The following is a 24191-nucleotide window of genomic DNA, read 5'->3' as shown; positions in this document are numbered from 1 at the left end:
CAGCGATAATAACTAGAGTTACTATAAAACCACCACACACGGTTCCAAAAGTTGCCAACGTCTGAGGTAAAACCGAGTTTTTCCGAGAGGTTATCTTTTTCAGCAAGGTGAAAAAACAACCGTATAAGAATGTTTTTAATGAACTCTCGTTGTAATTACAACATTAACATAACTTACCCCGTTAAGCTGATTAGACTAATTTTTGGACCATTTCTCATATAGCAACAATAGCGAATAATAGCCTAATTACAATAGTCTAATCGATGAATTACGCAACTGCTGTTCTCGCAACGAGAGTTGATTAATGAATAATACGATACGGTTGACGGTTGTTATCACACACTGAATGAAATAAGAGATCAGTTATATACTGAAAAGCAAAAGTAAGTTAGCACTCCCTATTTCCACGAAGTAAAAATTCATTTTATGACGAATATTACTCCATCTTGAAATCACATTTTGAAAATAAATTTTACACCATTGATCCTCTACACTAATCATCTCGAATGCCTATGAAATTTGGATAACACGCAACGTTCACTCACCAGAAATCTCATTCTTAAGTTGATGAACTCCGTTCATAATTCTCAGTAAAAAGAAAGTTGATACAAGATCACAATTTGTTCACATCTTTTCTCTCTTTAATATTTAACGCACGTGCAAAAATAGCCATAGTTGAACAAACCTGAATACATACTCGACATACTGCGCGCCAAAAAGCCGCCAATGATTCCCATAAAACCGATTGGCATTGACGGAACAGAAAAACAAGGATAAACAACCGACTAACGTCGGGCTTTGTCAGTAGCTAACCACGGTTAAGTGAGGCTAGCTTTCGCTTAATTGAAGGGGCGCGAGGTGAGCGCAGCGGGAGAGGGAGCACAGGGGGTTCTGATGGAGGGGGAGAGGCAACGTTGGGAGAAGGTTTTTGGCCGCACGGGGACCTTATGGCCTGAACGATGTGAAGGATTGAAGGTTGAAGTGAGAGGGGGCTGATGTGTGTGTGTGTGTTGGGGTGGGGGGAGGGGGTGTGGAGGGGCGGGGGGTGTTGTGGGTGGAGGTGGGGGTCAACCTCTAACAACCGCCTTTCACACCATAAGTTTAAGTCTCCAAAAAAGTGTCTGTGAAACGCATACTTGTGAGACTGGTGAGCTGAAAGGCTCTAAGAGCACGTAATGCCTGCTGAACGTTACCTGTTTATCCCGTTTTTGAGGACGAAAAGTCAAATGGGTCACAAGAAATATCGGTCAAGCGAAAAATCGCATTAAAAAAGACTGACAGGACTAATATAATTGCTGCAAACTTTGTTTTGAGAGCAGTTAAAACTGATTGTTGTACAAAAAGATCATTAGAATACCATTATTTCTATTGGCTATTAGATTTTTTAGTCATCCATATTTATGTTTCCTAAACAGAGGATTCAGGGGCTAGAATGAAAGCCAAAACGTATTGGAGATGCTAACAAAGACTTAAAAAGAACCAAATTCAAGTAGCGGGCATCTAAAATCGGGCTTTATTGGTTTATCCTTTCATCATTTCGATTTCGTTGTCCGATTCTATTTCTGTTTACTTTCTATTGTTTTGCTGATCAACTGCTGTTTAAGTTTTCTTTGAGCAAAATGATTGAAGAATAAATTAGCAGAGAAGTCTGAAAGATTTCATGCAAAATGTTCAACAAGCTGAACTAAGGTAAACAAATTTTTATTCGACGAAGTAAAATCGCGAAGGACAAGTCCTGAAATATAATCCAAAGAACTGAATAAAAACATTACAACTACTTCATTTGACCAGCAAATCAATTGAGAAAAGCCAGCCAAAAATACAGTCTCAAAAGATCAGAGCAGCTTAAATATTAAGACAAAATAAACAAAAATCATTGCTAAAAATCTTGATCATTTTACCATGCAGGCCAATTTGTATCTATTTAAAACACGCCTCAAACTAAGCACAAACCTTGAAAGGTGTTAATTGGTTTAAAAGGTATTGATTACATGTTCATTTGTTGAAAAAGTCTGTAAGTTTTGCAATATTACTAAATACAAAAACCGATTAATAGCGTAAATAACTGATAAACATCGGCCGAATTGCTCTCAAACGACCGTCAGTAGCTAGCCACGGTTTAGTGAGGCTAGCTTTAGCCGTGAGGTGAGCGTTGCGGGGGGGGGGGGGGGTGCAACAGCGGGTGGTAGTGGAGGATGGCGCAGCAACAGTGGGGTTGGGGCAGTAGTTGTGGGTAGTGGGGGGGAGGGGGGCAACGGTGGGAGGGGGGCAACGGTGGGAGGGCGATTTTTTGGCTACACGGGGCCCTTACGGCCTGAACGATGTTCAGGGACGGATATTTCGGTGTGAAGTGACAGGGGGTTATGGGGGCTGTCGGGGGGAGGGGGTGTTGTTGGGGTATGCGGGGTTCAACCTCTAACAAGAGCTCTTCATACCATAAATATAAGTCTCCAAAACAGTTTCTATGAATAGCGTACTTGGAGACTAGTGGGCTGAATGGCTCTAAGAGCACTTAATTCCCAATGGGCGCTACCTGTTCATCTCGTTTTGAGGACCAAAACTCAAGTTGGTCAGACAAAAAATCGCATGAAAAAGACTTACAGACTAATATAATTGCTCAAACTTAGTTTTAGAGCAATTATCCATTTTTGTTGAATCTGTCCAGTAGCCCATCTGCAAGACCTAAAAATTCATTGTAAAATTAATATTTCCGAGATACTAAGACTTTCAGAACCAATTCATTGTCTCCAGAAACCATACAGTCAATTTAATTCCAAGCCTAAAAAAGCTTACCTGGCTCATAAATTTTAATAAACAAAAAAACCAAAAAACTGCTAAAATATCATTCTGTAATTACGTTTGAGGTACCAAAACATGTACCTAAAAACAGTTATGAAGCATTCCAAGCTTTCAGAAAATTAGAAGCTCAAGCAAATGTCACTTGAAGTCCTTTTTAAGAAAAAAAAACTCAAAAAATGGACAAACAGAAAAAAACAATTTTGTGGTCAAAAATTTTTCACCTTGAATTTAGACGTTTCCAGCAACTTCAGCACTCCAAGCACTTAAAAGACCACAAAAGTCAGCTAAGGGGTCTCTATTGAAATTCAATACCCACTAGGCGCTACCTGTTTATCCCGTTTTGAAACATGAAAGTCATCAGAAAAAATGTGTGAAAACATCTTAAAAAGACAGCACACAAATACAATCCAAATCCTTTGGATTGTAAAAAAAAGGAGCGCTAAAATAGCCAGCTGAGAAGCCGAGGGCGGCTATTACACCTATCACATCTTTTGTTACCCTCAAACTGGGATGGAGTTCATCAAATAAACTGTGGGATTTGTCAGTGAACGTTGCGTTTTATCTGAATTTCGTAGGTAGGAGAAATGATCAGTGTAGTGAACCAATTGTGGAAAAACTTTTCAAAATGTGAATTTAAGATTGAGTCATACTGACTCAAAAATTGAGTTTTTACTTCGTGAAAATAGGGGGTGCTATCTTACTTTTGCTGTTCAGTACGGTATCGGCAATCAATTATCAATTAATGTCTGAAGAATTGCCATCGAACGACTAGCGGACGCTCAATTCATGTGTAGCCTATTTCAGTCAGAGAGTGGAAGATGTTTACTAAGTTGTGCAAATAAAGTCATTAAAGGTTCTAAATTAGAATTTTAAGTTTAACAAATGCACAACTAATCTCAGTGAACTTTTCAGGTGACTTTCAGTGATAAAAATTTTGCCAATTAAGTCGAGTCGCTCAAATTATTGATTGAAAAATCAATTGAAAAATCAAAAACAGTCGAGCAAAAACTTTCGAGGCGCACGCGATAAAAATTTATACTGACTTTGCCCGAGAGGAATTCATGAACCCAAATTAGGATTATTAACCAAAAATGGCAACTTACCTCAGATGACTTTTTATGACAGAACGATAGGTTGCGATAACCGAGCACAGGTAACATTTAAAATAAACGAAAATTAAAAACTGAATAAGACCAAATCGCGGTAAGACTAAAAGCAATTGAGTGAGCAAATCAAAATAAAAGACAAAAAAGAGGTCGACTTAGAGCGACTTCTTTTTTAGACTGAAGCAAAGTGGGATTTTGTAACAAAGACTGTTTGGAATCATCAGTTGGTTGATAGACTTTTAATTTTGATAGAAGTGCGACCATATGCCGCAAATTATGATGAAAACAGGAAACAATCAGGCAGTCCACACTTTCTCATACAGATAGACAGACAGTCAAAATAACGCATTACCTATCCAATCAGAAAGCCCCCTTTTGTTTACAGTTCCGTTTTCAAACAAACAAAGTGGAATCAGTTTGAAAAAGTGACATTTCTGAGGGTGGAAATTTTGCAAACTGCACTAGTGTAAATAGCTAAAATAGAGCAGCTAACATGTACAGAACTAAATTTTGTAAATGTCATGAAAATAATTAGAAATTAACTTTTTTCTGTTATAAATAAGCGAGCCGAGTGTATGCTTTAATTGATTTCCTTCCTTTCAGCTAACTCAACAAAAAGTATGCAAGCAATTTTCTAAAGTAGCTAGTTATCTTAAGTAATTATCTCTCAAAGTGAGATGTGTTCACGTCTGAATAATTCAAAGGAAAAATAGATTTCCAGAAACAAATGAGGGAGCTCTGATATTTGATAGTGGGTATCAGTTGAAAAAAGTGAACTGAAACAATTAAAATTACCCTCAGACAGGTTGAAACATAAGTAATGAACTTATTCTACCTTTTAGACGAAATCTCAAATAACCGAAAAATTATACATTCAAACAAATGAATTTTTAAGTACTTTACATTTTGGAAACGAAAAGGTTTATGAACGAGGAACAAATTAACATAGAATAGTAATTTTTAAAAATTCTTAGTCGGAAAATTTTTCTTTTTCTCCATGCACATTTTTTTTTTTTCATTTTTCCTTAAGATAGTGCGAAAAACTAATTAGTGATTTTGCACTATAATAGCCTGCATAGCCTAATTAAGAGGTGAGAATATACCCATTACAATTTTAGAAAGCTGTTAATTAAGATGATATTTCAACAGGTGGGGGCGGGGGAGGTAGGAGGGAGGGGTCGTATCTTGTGTCCTTTGAAGCCATAACCGACAAATTCAATGGCTACTGATCAACCCTCGCAAACAGGAAAATTGCCACAAAACTTAAATTCAATAAGCTTTATCTATAGAATAATTGTATTGACGCAGTAAAATCTTAAGATTAACAAAAATATTTTATTATTAAGATAAATAAAAATATCAAACTTCGGCTTTCACGATGGTCGTTCACTAACAAACCAATAGCTCAGTTACTTTGTGAATTATTCCCCAAAGAATACTCCCACCCCCCCCCCCCCCCCCCCGTTGATACCATCTCATCCATGCTTTAAAGAAAACACTTTTACACAAGTCGGTCACTCGCATTTGCATATACATTCATTAAAAAGTGAACTCATTTTCCAAAATGCCGAGAAAAACCCATATTTAAAAGGACTTTAAATGCTTAAAACCTACATACTTAAATACCCAAATACTTAAAACGCTTCAAAATGTGCTAAAAATTCACGTCGGCTAAAAGGTTTCCCATAGTAATCAAACACAGGTGGAAAAGTTGGTGGGTTGTAATTGGGGCGGGCGGTTGAGACTTTGATGTGTTTTGAAGTGGAAAAATAGTACCGGATGGCTCGGCTTTTCTAACTGATCCATAGCTGGTTTGCACTTTGAACTACAGCCTCTCTTTTCGCTACTGCACAGAATAGCTATATCGATTGCAGTCCACACACACGTACACCATTTGCTCTTTCACTTCTTTGTGACCGTACGCAAATTTAACGTACGTCTATTCCCACAAAAGCTCTCCCACAACGGGGGGGGGGGCAACCCTTGCAGTCTTACTTGGGAATAATATGCACTAACTCAGTAAATATTGTCACCACTTGAAATAAGTTCAAAAGTGGAGAAAAAGTAAGGCATGGGAACAGACAACAGGTAAGAAGTAGAAAAGATATAAACAGTAGCAAAAATTTTTCAACTATATTTCACCGACAATTAGCCATGCGTATCGATTTGCAGACTAATTTTAAACAACTTCACAAAAACGAAAATGTCGAAAGTAACGATTTTATCTACACAGACAAACATCAGCATTTATTTTTGGCGTTATTAAATAATTCAGGCGCTTTAAGCATTCGCCATTTCGATTATCACCAATTCAGTGGAAAAATAATGAGTTTCTGGAGAAACAAACAAAATAAACAAACTAGGTGCGATAATAATAACAACCAGAGCTATCAGAGTGCATTATACATAGACAGGCCGTCTGGCACAAACGCCATCACTTGCAGCTAATAGAAATTTTCAATATTTAAAAATGGATGGTTTGGTTGTTGTGCAACTCAACTGACATTTAAAGGTGTTGCAAACGGGATAAATGCAGGGAAGCATAGAACACCCAGTTGGAGTGGGGTGGCCTGGTGGGTCGCGGGGGGAGTGGGGGCTATTAACATGTGCTCTATAGATAATGTAACTCTTTATAGCCACTATAACCACTACTAATACAAAGAACTATCTATGCCAATGAAAAGTGGGGTAGTAAAACTAGGGTAGTAGTAGTAGTAGTTGGACTACTGCTAGTATACATACATCAATCGAAGCAAAGGTGTTCTAATAAGCAAACGGGCATTAATGCATAGAGTTAATCATAGTACTACTCATAAATACATACCACATCGGTGGGCGGGCTCAGCAAATTTCCGCCATCGGACGGCTTTGAAAAACAACGAAAAGAACTGAATTGAATAGTATCAACAATGAATATGTAGCAATTTTCTATCATCCATTAAAATTCAACACATCTAGCGCAATTTCAAATTTCCACCCCCCATAACATATGCACACACACAATACACACTGATAGTCTTACAGCAAAAACATTTTATCAATGTTCAAAGTCAATTCTATGCCATTCGGCAAATTTTGGCGTTTCCTAGTGAGTATATGTAAAAAAATGCGTTCTGCATCTATGAATAGACAACTGTGACATTTTATTTTCTAACGGAAATTGTAAAAAGCTTCAAATAAGGCCATTAAAGTAGTGTGTCAAGCTGAAATAAGACGAACGGATAACAACATTAAAATGTTCAACTCAATACTTATTATTTCACGTTGGCTGAAACAAATGTTGTAACCAATTTTGGGACCAAAAGTGACAGTAGAGACAAAAAGCTTATTGTCTGTATTACAGCTACTAATTTCACAAATGCGCAGAAACACGGAAGACAAACGGTTGCTTATTAATATATGATAAAAAGCCCCACAAAATTCACATCACCTTTCAAAATAAGCAGGACAAGTATTCCATCATCGTAATTTTCAGACAAAACTTACGGCACATAAAGTACAAGATAAAGCTTGACAACTGTTTATTTATTGTGCTCATTTTTCAGTGCATCTATTGATAGCTTAATGCAATCGCTCCAATTTTCAATTCCTCCTAATTGGAGCAGTGCATAATTGGAGTTCATTAAAGACAACAAACCCAATAAAATGAAACGGATGGCGAGCAAAAACTAATCGGAAAACAACTATTGAAATTGGAACACTTGCACGGCAATAAAAGCTATTTATACTTTTACAGCATATACAAATGAACCACGTAGAGGTGAATGGTGTAGCTTAGGTCACAAAAAGGCAGAGGACAGACATTAGATGATAAGCTCACAAATTTTTACTCAAATCAGACAAAAGTTCACATTTATTGGAAATTTGAACTACTCAGAAGGTCACGCAGATACGATATATTAGCATTAAAAACAACTGCCAAAGAAGACCAAAATCTAGAAACTCGACTCTAGAGAGGTAAACTTATTGGCCGCTTTGTTGAGCTTTTGAGTCATGACCAAAGGATCGCAACATCAGTCTACCAAAAAATAATGCCGAAGGACACATCTGGAGGTTCATACTAATCGACAACCTATACGCATATACCTCGTTAAAACCACTTTTATTTGTATTTGCTGAGCAAAACTCGGAATGTAAAAAACAACCGACTAACGTCGGTCGAATTGCTCTCAAATGACCGACCGGCGAGTGGTTGTTGCCTTCGATAGTACCCAGCTGGGGCTCAGAGATGCAAGCATTGGTTGGGGGGGGGGGGGGGGGGGGTAGAGTTGCGGTAGAGTAGAGAACTAAACGGAGAGGGGGTAGAGTTGCGGTAGAGTAGAGAACTGAACGGGGAGGGGTTCCAACCCCTCAGTTTGAAGTGTCTCCTCAAAAGTTTTGGTGAATCGCATTCTTAGAAACTTGTTAGGGGCAAGGCTCTAAGAGAACTTAATGCCCTCCGGGCGTTACCTGTTTATCGCTTTACTGAGGTCGAAAAGACAAATTGACGAACAAACGATCAAGCAAAAAACTACATAAAAAGACCACAGGACTAATAGAGTTGCTACAAACTTCGTTTGAGAGCAATTAAAAATTGTCGTGCATAAAAATTGCTTAGCTTTGTAAAATCTGTTTTGGCATCGGCTAGATTAGACAATTCCATTGTCGCCATTAGAATGACACAATACTGCAATTTAGCTATTAACTAGGGCAGTTGCAAAAAGAACATTTATCGAAAACAGCCATTTCTGCCTCAAAATTAAACTGAATAATTCAATTAGTTATCTGGCTATATAGATTGAGCCCTAGAACATAAAGCAAACTTGCTACTCTAAACATACCCGGTATATTACCAGAAAATAGCCGCTTTTGATTCACGTAACCAAGATTTGGATTGAAAGACAAAAAAAAACATAAGAAAAAAATAATTTTTGTACCAACAATTTTAAATTGCGAACTATATTGATGTCATTTCGGAGCTGAACACACTCCTGTTTCGTAATGAAAAGGGCTAGTATCAATACCCATAAGCATTAGAGATGGTAACTAAGAGCAAAAATTTGAGTAACGGGCATCCAAAATTGGGCATTATGGGTTTATCCCGTTTCTATTTCTGATTTCGTTTTCTTGATACTGACTCTTTTCATTTTGAATTTCTTTGCCGAGCAACTGCTGTCTAAATAAAATTTATCAGAATGAGAGAAGAGTGAAACTAGCCTAGAGAACTCAAAAATATTTCACGCAAAATGTTGAACAAATGTAAAGCGAAAATCTTCTATTCGACAAGTAAAAAAAAACATAAGTCCAGAAAAAATCAAAGAAATGTATTAATTTATGGCGTGATAATAATTTTCTCTACTTTGAAAGGCAAATGAGAGCTGTTAGTAATAACACTAAGCAATTAAACAACACAAGAACAATAAAAACAAGCAAGACTAAAAATTCAACTTTTAATGTTTGAACAAGATCAACATCAAAAAACAACTGCTATGAACTCAATTTGTCCACTATATTCCTCTATCTCTGATTAGAAACCTGCCATTAAATGTCGATGAGTCGTCTCCCTAATAATATTAAATGATAAGCTAAAAATAACCAAAAATCGCAATAAAACTCGCTTAAACTTTTTGAAAACGCTTAGTAAAAAGGTCACAGAACGCAACAGCTACTGAAGGTTACAATTACATTAATCAATTGAGTCCTCAATGATCACCGTTTAGACCTGTCACCAATGAGATTAAGTGATAAGACAGCAAGAAGTAAAACAAACACTAGCAAAACTAAAAAACAGACCTGTCAAAAACTATGAGACCTGTCAAAAATGAGACCAAGGGTTAGGACGAAAAAGTTGAAAAGAAAAACTCGCAGACAATAAATACTTGCAGAAAATTCAATCAAATTTTTTGAGAAGAAGTAGTGTCAAAGTCATGACAACCACTAGCCATCAACTCGAGTTTTTAATTAGGTTCACTTATGCCTCATTAGCAACCTATCAAATCTTTCATTAATGATATTAAGTGAAAAGACAACAGATCTTTTTTTTGAAAAAACGGAGGCAAAATCTAAAATTCACTAATACTTTATGACAACAAATAGAAGCAAAGTCATAAAAAGTTTTAGAGGTCCCTTAATGAATTCAAGTAAAGGCAAATAGGGACAATTAGAACACAAATACACAGTCTTAAAAGCACTGAAGGAGAGGAAAGTAAGAAATTACGATGAAAACTTGCATAAAACTTTACGTATAAAGCGGTTGAAAACTAAAAATAAGCAATAACTTGACATGAGCACTTACAACAAAAAATTAAATCAAAACACAAACATTTATAGCGATTCTTACAGGGACAACTCATCTGCCAAATTTATCTAAAAGTTCTGATGGAATGGCTAGGCAGACAAAACTTGAAAGAAGAAACAACAAAAAACATAGCTGTCAGATTGCCAGAAAATAGCCGCAATAGTTTCGTAGATCTGCAGTCTCAGAAAAACAGTAAAAAGACAGACCAAAAATTTCGTCTTTCAAGGCTGATATGTTATATTTTGATTAAAAATCTGTTAAGTTTTTGCTGCCTATATTAGCTGCTCAAATAACCTTCATTTAGAGTGACACACCCAGTTGACCTTATCTCTTTGAATTAAAGTAAATAAAAGTCAATTTGACTAAGAGCGAAAAATGACGTCACTCACGCACTTCAGTTAAAACTGCATGAACGAATGAACAAAAAGCAGATTTGAAGTGGTCGTGACGTCATATGGTCGTAACAAAAATCTTGACGACGAAAAAAAACCAAGAGAAGGCCAACAATAGCCCCAGCTATCGCTGTGCGGCTATTAAACAGAAGTCAAATTGACGCACCTGAAAAAAATCCATCTCAAAAACCGTCAAATTGTTGAAACACCAGTTTCTGACTCCACTTTAAAGGCATTTCGAAAAAAAGGTCACGCATCAAACCTACAAGTTTTCGCTTCCTTTTACTCTTTCAGTGACCAAAATCACAACTCTAATTTGCCTTCTCACTGACGTGAAAAGGCCGAAAAAAGCGTGAACAGATCTTAGAAAAAGACAGCGCACAAATACAATTCAAATTCTTTGAATTGTAAAAAAATTAGGCTGAGAAGCTGAGGCGGCTATTAATAACTGATGATTTACAGCTTCTTCTAGAGGGCTTAAAATGAGTTTTGCTGAGTTGCCGAGTTCAATTACGAGTTCCAACGTCAGGCGAATTGCTCTCAGGACCAGCGAGCAGTTCAGTTAGGGATGTTAGTTCTTAGGGATGCTAGCATTAGAGGGGTCTCAAGGAGGTAAAGCCACGGAGGAGAGCTGGGTGCTGGCTCAGGGGTGGGGGGGTTTAAACAATTTGCAGCAAACAAAGATATAAGTAACTGTGAAAAAGCAGAAAGCAAGCTTTTGATTCTTAACAGCAAAAAGCTTATAAATCGAAAAAATGAGAACTTTCTATCTTTTAAAACTTTGAAAAACCTTGAAAAATGAGTCTTACTAACAAAAACCTTTTTGACCATCAAAAACAAACAGCACCAAAGAAATATTTTACGGAACTAAAGCTGACAAAACTTGCAGAGTTAGATTTAAAGACCAATGGATGGTATAGTTAAACATGCCATTAAAAACGGTTGATTTGCTTCTAAATGAAAAAAAGTCAATTAAATTACAGAGACAGATTTAAGGTTCCATGGCAATTGAATTATATGGAAGTGCAATGAATTTAGTGTCTAATTTTTTTTAAAAAAAAGTGAAACTCACCTCTCGCAGCAAATTAGCGCTGCCCTTTTTGCGGAGCCTGACAGGTGAATAGTTCTGTTCCACCGAGTGCTGTGAACTGCTGCAGGGTGTCCCGTGGTGGTGTTGTTGGTCCAAGTCACTAATCCTCAAAGAGTAGGTTCTACTTGAAGGTGTCAGCTCTCTCATAGGTGCATGACAGTTGTCATTATGGTCTGGAGCAGCGACCACAACCGCCATCGTAGCATGAGAGCAGGTGTTGCTTGTGTCTTTTGGGTTTAGTCCCGAGTTGGGACAACCTTCGCTAGATCCGTATCCAGACGAGGCCGCGGAACTCGAGTGCCGACTGTCGTTTGAACCTCCCGAATTCTCAAGAGGCGAATCAACAAAGGTAACTTTAACTGTTGGAGAATGCGTATCCCTGTTGCTGGAATTTTGGCAGTCTGGACCGCCAATTTTTCCACCTGTGTGGCTCTGCCGTTGGTCTGTTTCGGCGGTGTGATGATGTTGATGATGTATTCTGACAGTCTCAATAGCTGAAACTTGATTTGGAGTCGCAATGTTAGCCTTGTTTGTTTGTTTCTGTACAGACAGCCTTCCAAACTCTATTTGGGGTTCGTTTAGGTTCGAACTGTTAAACGACTTAGAGCGAGTTCCTGATTTTGCATGCAGCTTGTGAGAAGTGGAGAAAAAGTCTCTGCTTTGTCTGTGATATTCTGAAACAATCGGGGCCATAAAATCCCTCAGCATATAAATATAAGCACAACAAAAATGGTCCATTTCAACTCAAGCGATTTAACTCTAAGCTTCAGACAAATTCAGTTGAAAGAACTGGTCAAAATTTCCAGGTCTAAGAGTTGAAAGGCAATTAACTGTTTACAAGACTAGCAACCTAGTTCCTATGATACACAAATGAAGTTACCCAAATAATTTGCCCAAGGTGACAAATCGATCTGTCAAATGATCTCATCGTCTTTGATCTGTCGAATTAAGTTTGAAACACATTCTCGCCACAGAGCTCAAAGTTGATGAAATAAAATAATGACCTGAAAGTTGCCATCAACAACTGTAATCTAACATGATTCTTCGAGAGATCCTAATATACATGGCGCCAAACAACAAACGTTATTTATTTTATTCTGACAGCGCAGTAAACAATTGACAAAGACATGTTTACATATGTGACCACAATTTAGAGATAACAGGATATGGTTTTAGACAGTGATCGTAAAAGGTTTAATTTCACTACATTTCTCATTTAGTCTTCACTGATGAGAGTCATGATACAGGCAAACTGGTTCTCAAAATCAAATGTTACATTCAAAGGCATCTGTTTGAAGTTGTTCGTTACGCAGTAGTAATGCTCAAACACAAAATACAAAAGCTACCAATTATGTAAGCGTTAGAACCCAATTAGGTAACATGAGTAACATGGTGCTTCCTAACCACCGAAATAATAATATGCCCATATTGTTCTTAAATGTTCGGAATAAAGTGTGTCTTAAAAGACGAAAGATTTAAAATATTGTGGAAACAAATAGACACAGGAAGGTCCGTACGCATATTACGCTCGACAATTTTTATTTGAAAAAAACACTGCTTTACAGTGCCAAATGAGAACAAAAAGTCTACCAAAAATCAATAAACAATTAGAAAAATTTAGAAATTCAAAATAAGCGAAGTTTATACCGGTGGTCAATATAGAGTGGTCAAACTCTAATCACACACACCATGAATTTGTCTCCGCGCAGTTTCGGTGAACAGCATACTTGCAAAAAAACAACAGGGCTAAAATAATTGCTATAACCGTCGTTTAAATGCATTTAATAATTAACATTCGACTCGTTTATATCAATGGAGCAACATCGTCAAAACAGCCATCCCATTAATACTTTCGATCAGCTAGATAGAAAATTAAAAAAATAAACAAACCGACAAATGTCGGAAGAATTGCTCTCGAACGACTAGTGGGAGCTCTAATCAATTGTAGCCTGCTTCAGCCGGGTGGGGGGAGGGAGCGAGGGAGGGAGGGGGAGCCTAAACGGAACTAAGAAGTTCAATAGTGGGCTTCAAATAACCACATTAGAGGTTAACATATACCACTATTAAGAATTAAAGTAAAAAAATGACACGTTTTGGCGCACTTTTGATTTGACTTTTAGTATTAAATTGCCGCCAATTGAATTCAGCAGCTTGAAATTGTGATTCAGAGAGAATTTTAGATCACGCGAAACGCAAAAAGTCAAGGGCGTAAAAGTCAAAATTATCAAGCAAAAATTTTGCATAAAAAAGACACACACGTTTACAATAATTGCTATGAACTTCGTTCAAGAGCAATTAACAACAAAGACAAGCGGTATACTGCCAGAAAAATAAGATTTCTTCGAAGCCCTGTAGCCTGAAAAACTTTTCTTTTTGACTAATTGGAGGGATGTCATATTTTCACTAAGAATGTAACCTACGTGTGCTTTCTATTGGCTGCCCATTTAGTGTGACATAATCTACACAGTTGTCCTCAACTCCTCTAACTAAAGTTCGCAAATAACAATTTGAGAGAGCAAAAAAGTCATTTTGAAAGTAAGTTAAGTCACGTGTGACTAAAACTTTATCGCTCGGATGAACAAAAAATAACTCTAAAGTGGATGAAACATGACGTCAAGCGCGCAATTCAGTCAAAATTGCATGAATGACTGAACAAAAAGCAGATTTGAAGGGAGCGTGACGACATATGCTGGTAACAAAAATCTTGACGAAATAGAAGACACTGCAGGACAAGTTCGGGACTAGAATTCAAAACAATTTCATTGACATCATAAAACTAGACCTGAAAATGATAAAGAATTAGAGTTAATTTGGAAAAGCATTTAGAAGAAAATTCGGACTTTTCCGTTTGCACCGAAAAACGGAAATATACCGCAGTGGGGGTTATGAGTGGGGGGGGGGGGCTATAATGGGAAAGACCCGAAAATCCATGAAGAAAAAATAAATACTTATCAAAAAGGTGTGGTCTGTCAAGCATTTAATTTTCTTTTTAGTAAAACACTTCTGAAAATATTTAGCAATAAAAACAATCAGAGAGACTAACTGCTACCGCAAAACTCAATAGACTTTAGGAAATTCAGAAACAATACAAAAAAATGGTTCATAGAAAACTCAATAGGCCACAAAACTCAATAGACTTTACGAAACTAAAAAAATACAAAAAAGCCAAAAACGTCCAAAATGGCAAAACGATATCAAATAGGTCAAAATTCGATATGTTCAATAGATCTTTAAAATGATCGAAAACGGTCCAAAGCGTACAATCATGTGCCAACATTTGCGGGAAAACCCATTTGGGATGAAATGTAAGAGTCAAAACTAAGAATGCCCTACGCGATAAAATTAGCCCCCTTAGCAATAAGTAATTCATCCCTACTTATCTCGATATCTCTCGAAAAATATTATACCACTGGTTGGGCGTGCGGCATTACTTTACCTCTTGGAAAAAAAGGGAAGTCACCGATGAAAAAAGTCGAAGAATTTTGCATACCACTCAAAGACCCTTCATTCCCACACAACTAGACACTGAAATAAGATAAATATCCAGAACAACTGCAGACAACTATATCAACCGGAAGTCAAATAATAGAAAAACAGCCCAACACAAACAAAGAAAAAAAATTGATTACCTTCTTATACAATAATAGTGCATATAAAATCTGAAAAAGTACTTTGGTGAACGTAGTATCGTTCAAAGTCAAAAAATTAACAGGCAGCTCATAAGAAACTAGGGAACTTCTCTAACCTAAAAAATGAAAAAAAAAACTGCGAGATACTGACAAAAAATAGTTACGATTGTCTAAATTTCATGTCATTTTTTAAATTAAATTATTGCTTTATACAGAAATCAATTGGTTTCTAACCCTAACAACGCCTAATCTGGAAAATAGCCGAAGAAACTCCAAATTTGATGAACAATTAACCACAAAACGTCAAAACGCTGTCAGAGCACCCCTAATAATGTACAATAAATCTTTGACGTTTCGACGATGTATACAGTCTATTCAAATCTCTAAAGCATAAATTAACAGATAAAAACAAAACAAAACAACCTGCTTGAAAAAAGCCGAACATGAACCAAAGACTTAGCTCGCTTAGAGAAATTTTTTTACAGCTCAAAATTTCGCCCATTTTTCGAAACTAGCGATATAAACAAATAATCAATATGTTTGGCTCCACCGGTCAAAGTAGGTCAGTAAAAAACATAGTTCTCATGCGTTTCAATTCCTGTGTCAATTTCACTTCAGCTAAATTTTGTTAAAAAAATACGCCTCATTAGTCCTCATCGAGTCATACACAAAGACAACCTGCCAATACAAATAAAATAATCAGAAATGAAAATGAAACCGCCACAAGATCAATAATGGCTTGCTGACGCAGCTAATCAAAAACAACTGTAGAAAATAATCAAGATGGAAAAATTATCTTCACAACTACAATCAGTTGCTCGCAATAGAAAATCTAAACTACGCGCTTCATAGCAGTTCAAATGTTAGTTAACTTGAATTACTGCAAGAAAAGTTTAATTTCGGTACTGCCTCTGAACATTCATCGTGCAGAAAAAGAAATAGCTTAAGTGGCAGATTGTCAGAAACTAGCTGCGACCGCTTAGATCAGAGTCTCAAAAATTTATATAAAAAATTAAACCGCAAAAAATAATTTTTACTTTTTTTTATTAATTGCTGATATGTTATATATTGATTAGGAATCTGTATAACTTATTGCTGCTTCTACAACCTGCTTTAAACTGAATTAGCATACACTCAATTGATCTTATCCCCTTGAATTAAAGGATTGGAAAAATTAATATTGAAAGTGACGAGCGAGGGTAGTCTCTTGTGAGCAGTCATGTCTGACCAAAAACTTAATTGCAACAATCTCAAACTAAGAGCAAAAAATGACCTCACGCACGCAAATCAGTGGAAATTGCATGAACGAACGAAAAGCCGCTTATGACGTTATATGGTCATAATAAAAATCTTGACAGCACATCAAAAAAAAACACCAAATGAAGGCCAATAATAGCTTGCTATCGCAGTTATTAAAACAATTCCGATTTCTCGGAGTTGAACAGCAGTCAAATTGATGCAAGGGAAAAGAAAGTCTAACAAAAACCGAAAATTTGTTCAAACAACTTTTCTCACAGCTTCTCGAAAGTTCTAGCTTTTAGAAAGAAGTTAGAAAATTATCGGACAAAATCACATCTCTAAGGTTCTCGAAAGAAGTTAGAAAGGAACCAACTTTTCGCTCCTCTACTACTGCAGCGTAACTTGACACATACCCGGCAGATTGCCGGAAAATAGCCGCCGTTGATTACCATAACTCTATTGGGATTGAAAGAAAAGGAAATATAAAAAAACAATTGAATTTTGTATAAAAATATTTTAAGTGCGATTTATTTTGATGTCATTTCGTAATTGAACATACGCCTGTCTCTCAGTGAGAGGCGACAGGGTCTAGTATCAATACCGATAAGCATTATAGATAGTAACTAAAACATATGAGAACAAAGTTCAAGTACCAGGCATCTAAAAATGGGCTTTATGGGTTTATCCCGTTTCTATTTCTGACTTTGATTTGTTTTATACTGACTCTCTTCATTTTGTATTTCTTTGCCGAGCAGCTGCTGTTTAAAGAACTTTGAGCAGAATGACAAGAGAGTGAAACTAGCTAGGAGAAGTCAAAAAGATTTCATGCAAAATGTCGAAAAAGCGGCAAAATGGGTAAAGCGAAAAAAAGTTCGACGAAGTAAAAAAACATAGCAGGACAAGTCCTGACGTACAATTCAAAAAATTTTCATTGACTAAACAGAAAATTAGACCAAGAACGGACTATGAATGGATTGGGAAAACCATTTAGAAAAAAAAATCCGATCCAAAAAATCGAAAAAAAACAGTAAAAATCAAAGTGAAATTGCCGCATGTGAACAAAAAATCACTAGCGAGAAAGCGAATTTTTGTTCAAACACCGTTTTCTCACTCTCCTTTAAATTTAGAGCGAAAAAATTTCACGCAGCAAGACCACTCGCTTTTTCGCTCCACTTCCTGTTTCGGCGTGACCAAAATCACTACTCCAATTTGACTTCAAAAATCATGAAAATGTGTGAACAGATCTTAAAAAAAAGACAGCGCCCCAATACAATTCAAATTCTTTGAATTGTAAAAAAATTAGGAGCGCTATAATGGCCTGCTGAGAAGATGAGGGCGGCTATTAATCACAATTCTAATTTGACTTCTTATTGCCAACAAAAACTCAGGAGAAGGCCAACAATAGCTCGCTAACACCGCTATAAAAATTGCATAAACTGATCAAGGTGAAAAACTTCATCTCCACAACTAGAATTAGCGACTCCTGATAGAAATTTTAAATTACGCACTTGATAACACTTCGAATTTTGATTTCGAATTATCCGGCAGAACAGAAAAAGCTCCGATTGGTCACTTTCAATTTAAATCTGATTAGCACGATGCTGAAAATGAACTACACAAACTACAGAAATCAATATTAAGGCAGAAAAAAGTCTTAATAATAAAGAGTGATTGGATGTGACTCCTAAATTTAATATTTTATGATTTTACGAGAATTTACTAGTTAAAAAAGCTTGCATCTAATTTTAATCTGAAACAAAGCCGGCAGATTGCCCGCAAATAGTCGCCGTTGACGCACATTGGGATTGAAACAGAAAAAGAAAAGATACAATCGACAGTCGTTTTTTCAATTTTCAAAGAGTTCTAATTCGGTGGGCAGTTTCAGTACGATTCTATAACTATAATTAATTCAGCTTTTAAAATGAGAGCTATTAAGCTTAATACTAATATCAGCTAGCAATCGCTCTAATGACCTTTGATAACCTAATGCACTATGACTTAATGACCGGGCTTTATCGATTTATCCCGTTTCTTTTGATTTTGCTCTTTTGACATTGACCGTATTCACTGCGTTGCGTAATTCAATGCGTGAGAGAATTAAAACCCATTCAGTTGAAATAGTGAGCGAGGTAAGTGAGGAGTCAAACCTTGAAAATCGTGACTTAAGTAAAACGAAAAACGATAACAGGTACAACGTTTTTTTTTGAAAAGGAGAGCGCCTAAATAATAGCTTCTGAGAGGCTGAAAGCGGCTATTAATGACCTACCAAATAATGGTTAGATGCGAGCGTCAAATCAATGGACATCAATTACCTGGTTTTGTCGGTTTATGCGGTCTTCGATTTTCGATTTCGTTGCTAAATTTTTCATTACATTTACATTATAGAGCTTTTCGGAGCACTTTCTTCCAAATGCATTTTGAGAACTTTAAGAAAAAGCAAAAAATGTGAAAACAGATGTATAATGAGTTCAGAAAGGAGGAGAAACGATTTACATTTATTCAAAATGCTGCAACTGAAAACACAACATCTTGAAAGCGCGTACGGCAAAAAGTTCAAAGGATCAAATAGAGGATATTACTTCAATTTGACAAGCTACTGTCAAAGCAACCATTGCAAAAAAATTAAAACATCAGATAAAAACTGAAATTGAGTGCAAAACAATGATTATATGAAATATATGACAAATACAATTTTTTCGCTCTCTACAAGTTTTTCTCAACCAAACTATTTTTTCCCCAGCAATTTCGATATTGTCTACCAAATTTCAAATAATTTTTTTAAAAAAACAAACTCAAGTAATTACATTTCCCGTTCAATTAAAACCATAGGTCTACATTTTGACGGAAAACAGCCTCATTGACTTCCATTGGAAACGAAACAGACAAAAGACAGATAAGTTAACAGATCGTTATTCTCTTAAATTCTAAGGGTTAGATTCGAAATGTAATTTTTAAGTTACATGAAGCAAAACCACTCTCGCCAAAACAAAGCATTGTTAATTTTTCGACTTTTCAAGTGAAATGAATAAAAAGCTGCTGCAAAAGCAAGCAACAATGAATGTTACCACACGGTTATTATCGCCATCGAAAAGTTAACCAACACCGAGGAAAAATAAATTTGTTGAATACCTTCCAGAGGACGATAAAAATAATATGGCAAAGTTTTTCAAGAACTCTCGTTGCAAATCCAATAGTCAACTCCAAATTGTCGTTATTAGACTACGAGTTTATCACACGCTTTAATCGCCACTGTTTATAAAGTAACAGCGGTGATAAACGAATGTGATAAAATCATAGTCTAATCACAAAGCAGATTTCGTAGTGTTAATTCGTTGTTAACGTGCTATCTATGCTGTAACTTATGCAACTTTTGTTATAGCAACGAGAGTTGATTAAAGAGCTTAACGCGCACAAAACCAATGAGTAAACTCGTTGAAAGATGAAGAAGCAAAAAGATCGCAATTGTCATCGAAAGAGGTAAATTTAAAAATAGCCCTCTGAGCTCCAACCGTCTGATGTAGGGATTATTCTAAGCAGTAACTATTGTTTTTTCAAAATGTCCACAGAAAAAACCATTAGAAATTAGATATTGTGATGACTGCCAAGCTGACACATCGCGAACACCAGATGCAACAGGTAAAAATTTCTTGTCAAATAAAACACAGCTGGAAGATTGACAGAAAAGAGCTGCGATAGATTCCTAGACCTGTAGTCTCAAAAAACCATCAGATATAAAAACATAGAAAAAAAAACAACTTTGCGACAAATGTGATGTCTGTAGTTTTTTTTAGACCTATGAACTGAATAGTTGACTTCAAACAACCGCAAATTAGATTATCCATTTAACTTTAAATGATCCTATTGTATCAAGCAAAAGTCTAGTTGAGAGCGAACATAAGACAATTTGAGAGCAGAAAACTACAAGCGACCAAAAAAATTCACGCAAATTAAAAATTCGTTCAATAAGTGTAAAAACAACGTCACGGACGCAATGCTGCCAACAAATTTCACAAATAGCTGATTTGCGATGAGCGTCGTAGTAACAAAAACCAGGAGAGGTTCAAAGAGATCTCAGCTCATCTATTGTACCCATTGAAAAATGATTTTTCCTTATTATCAAAAACTGAAATTCTGCTCTATTTTTTCAACCCTTAAGTGCTGATAAACAATCAAGAGCATAATTGAGCAAACGGGCTCTTAAAAAAGCTCCAGAGAGAACGAAAGATCTGACAAAAATTCCGAATAACCATCAAAAACGGTTCAAGTCAAATTTCAAACAATGAGACCATTAGATATTACACTTACACACTCATCCGAAATGCAATTTGATTGAATATCAGCAAATATGGTTGCATTTAAAATAGGTTTCTTCTAGTTAGTGCTGGGAAATTGAACATTAAAAAATTTGATCTTTTCCGTTTGTGCGCCCCAAGCATACTGTGTACCCCGCCATGCACGTGCTATATTTGAACATAAAGATCTACTATGTAATGGCACGTCACGTGTAAGTAAGGGGAAGGGGGTGGGGTCATAAGGTACTGGCGGCACAGACAAAAAAGATTCAAAAAATTTTATCAACTTTTACATTGCTTGTAATTGCTAACACAATATTGCTGAGTCGTTCAACATAATGTGGAGAAAATACCAGGGGATAAAAAATTATCACTTATACGCTCTATTCCTACGTCATATTATACCCTCATTATTGATAAACTTTGATCCTTTGGTCAGACAAACGTTACGTTCTGCGATAAGTTTGAAGATCAAACCAATAAACTATGTCGCCAAAATGCACGGCAAACGAAATTCACAAACAGCGCAGGGGTAGTTAGTGTTGAATGTGTTATAAGATAATTTAAACATTTGTCAGCAGAAACGTTAGGCGACCTAATGCCTAATCGCCCCGAATACGCAAGCACTTGCGTCGAGTGCTGGATACACGGTCCGAGGAGGCTAGGATTTAAGTTCCAACTTATTTAGATAATCATGCGGTAAAACGTTAGACGTCTTTTGTAAACAGCCAAGAAAGAGCAAAAAGTGAGTTTCTCTTAATGCTCGTATGGCGAGCAACCTGGACTATATCGAAAACACTAGAGGTAACGGTTAAAAAACTCTTGTCAAATAAAACACAGCTGTAAGGTTGCCGGAAAAGAATTGGGATAGATTCGTAGACCTTTAGTCTCAAAAAAAATCAATAGAAACCATAAGACCTAATAGCTTCGAAAAAAACACTTTTGCTACAAATTATATGTCTGTAGTGCTTGTAGACCTATGTACTGACTAGTTGCCTTCAAACAACTGCCAATTAGATTATCCCTATTTCACTTCAAATCACCCCCATTGTTTCAAGCAAAAGTCAAGTTGAGAGCGAACAAAAGACAATTTGAGAGAAGAAAACTACAAGCGACCAAAAAAATTTCAAGCTAATTAAAAATTTGTTCAATAAATATACAAATGACGTCACGGACGCAAGGCTATCAAGAAAATTCATAAATAGCTGATTTGCGATAAGCGTCGTAGTAACAAAAAACCAAGAGAGGTTCAAAAACATCTCAGCTCATCGACTGTACCCATTGAAAAAATGGTTTTTTGATCATTATCTAAATTGAATTTCTGCTCTACTTTCTTAACCCTTAAGTGCTGATAAACAGTTACTTCACAATCAACTCAACAATGACCCCAGTTGAGCAGACGGGCTCTTCAAAAATGCGCCAGAGAGAACCAAAGATCTGACAAAAATTCAGAAGAACCATCGAAAACGGTTCACGTCGAATTTCGAACAATGAGACCATTAGATATTACACTTACACACTCGTCCAAAATACAATTTCATTGAACATCAGCGAAAATGGTTGCATTTGAAACACGTTTCTTCTAGTTGTTGTACCCCCCCCCCCCCCCCGACGCACGTTCTATATTTTAACTTAATGATTTACTATGTAATTGCACGTCTTGTGTAACTGGGGGGGGGGGGGGGGCGCATAACGTACTGGGGCACAAACGGAAAAGATCCAAAAAATTGCTGAGTCGCTCAACATAATTTGTGGAGAAAATACTAGGGGATAAAAAAATTATCACATACGCTCCATTCCTACTTCATATTATACCCTCATTTTTGCTAAATTTTGCTCAGGTAACCGTTACGTTTTGCGATAAGTTTGAAGAACGGACCAAGAAACTATGTCGCCAAAATGCACGGCAAACGAAATTCAAACAGCGCAGGGGTAGTTAGTGTTATTGAATGTGTTAAATGTATTAATGTTAAAATGTGTTAAAACTTATTGTAGGCATCTTTAGAAGAAACGTTAGGTGCCCTAATTCCTAATTGCCCCGAATACGCGAGCAGTTGCGTCGAGTGCTAGGTACACGTCCCGAAGGGGGCTAGGATTTACGTTCCAACTTATTTAGAGAATCATAGAATCATGCGGTTAAACATTAGAAGTCTTTTGTAAACAGTCAAGAAAGAGCAAAAAGTGAGTCTCTCTCAGGGTGAGCAAGTAAGGCGAGCAACCAGGACAAGGTAGCTGACAAACTGAGTCTTAGGAGGGCAACTAAGCATGGCAAGAAGTTTAGTTAAAAGAAAAACTTAGAAAAAAACTAGGTAAAAGCATATTTTCAACAAGTACGCGTTCTTTCTTATGTGAGTTGAATACAAACTAATCGACTTAGGTAAAATGCCTCCAGATTCTAGTGCCTACTTGTCAGATAATACTATCTTAGATAACTTAAAATGAGAAACGAAACAAATGGGGCTTTTTATTTGACTTACATTCGTAAACAGCCACCAATTGAGTGCAGCTACTGAAATTCCAAATATTGGAAGGCAAAAATGAAGAGGTCAAGCATTGTAAAATCAAATGGCCGTACAAAAAAACGATCAAGCCGACAATCGTATAACACAGCCGGCAGACTGCCTAATTCTAACATTGAGAACATTTTTGGGTGCAAAAAGTATTGACAGCGCAGAGGTTCCGACCCCAATAATCGGCGTTAGAATCAGAAGCATTAACCACTCGACTACCAGTCTCCTTGTTACAGCTCATCTTGCATTCTATTTTGTTTTAGCAACAGACACGATTTATGAATGCACGTATTTCAAATTTAGGTCACGCAAAAAGAAAGAATCAAGCGTGAAAAAGCAACCGAAGTGAAGCGACAGAATGTTCTAGCACAAATGTAAAACGAAAAAGAGCGTCAGACAACAAAAAAACAAGAGCACTGCATCATAGCACCGCTTAGCTTCGCAGCTAAAGAAGATTATTAAGACCTAAAGAATTTCTACAAAATTCGCTGGAGAGCAATTAGAAATGAGATAATGACGGATAAACATTCAAAATTGAAATTTCGATCCAAAAACATTGTTACATAACTCGATATCAATTAGTAATCTATTGAGTGCTTTGCATCTATAGTTTCATAGATGCGATCAGTATTCTATAGAGTTTCTGTTCTCTAATTTCGCGGCCCTAACAACATTTGTGATCAAAAACTGTGGCAAGGGATAGATCACCTTAAAAATGATGCCTTAAAATGTGATATTAAACAATGAGAAATAGTGTATAGAGTGGGACTGCAGTGTCGTTTGCATAAACTCATCTTAAAAAACATTCAAGATCTCATGCAGAGGTAATCAAAATGTCAAATACTGGGCCAAACTTG

At 36.5% G+C, this 24191-nt stretch overlaps 1 protein-coding gene across 3 annotated transcripts in view; it reads right to left on the bottom strand.

The window, feature by feature from the left end:
- Positions 1-24191, bottom strand: part of LOC142351463 (cyclin-dependent kinase 18-like) — a 46726-nt gene that overhangs the window by 17543 nt on the left and 4992 nt on the right. For 2 of the 3 annotated variants that reach the window (XM_075403490.1, XM_075403489.1), the window contains exons 2-3: positions 11647-12338; positions 6730-6771 (exon numbers count right to left, since the gene is read on the bottom strand). In XM_075403490.1, coding sequence (XP_075259605.1) covers positions 6730-6771; positions 11647-12338 — 734 coding nt within the window. The remainder of the gene's footprint in view (positions 1-6729; positions 6772-11646; positions 12339-24191) is intronic. The other variant, XM_075403491.1, reaches the window with a different exon arrangement.

Source organism: Convolutriloba macropyga, chromosome 13 (genome assembly GCF_964194025.1).
Source record: "Convolutriloba macropyga chromosome 13, txConMacr16.3, whole genome shotgun sequence".
NCBI lineage: Eukaryota > Metazoa > Xenacoelomorpha > Acoela > Convolutidae > Convolutriloba > Convolutriloba macropyga.
Note: the sequence above shows the minus strand (reverse complement) of the source record. Positions and strands in the feature narration are given on the sequence as shown.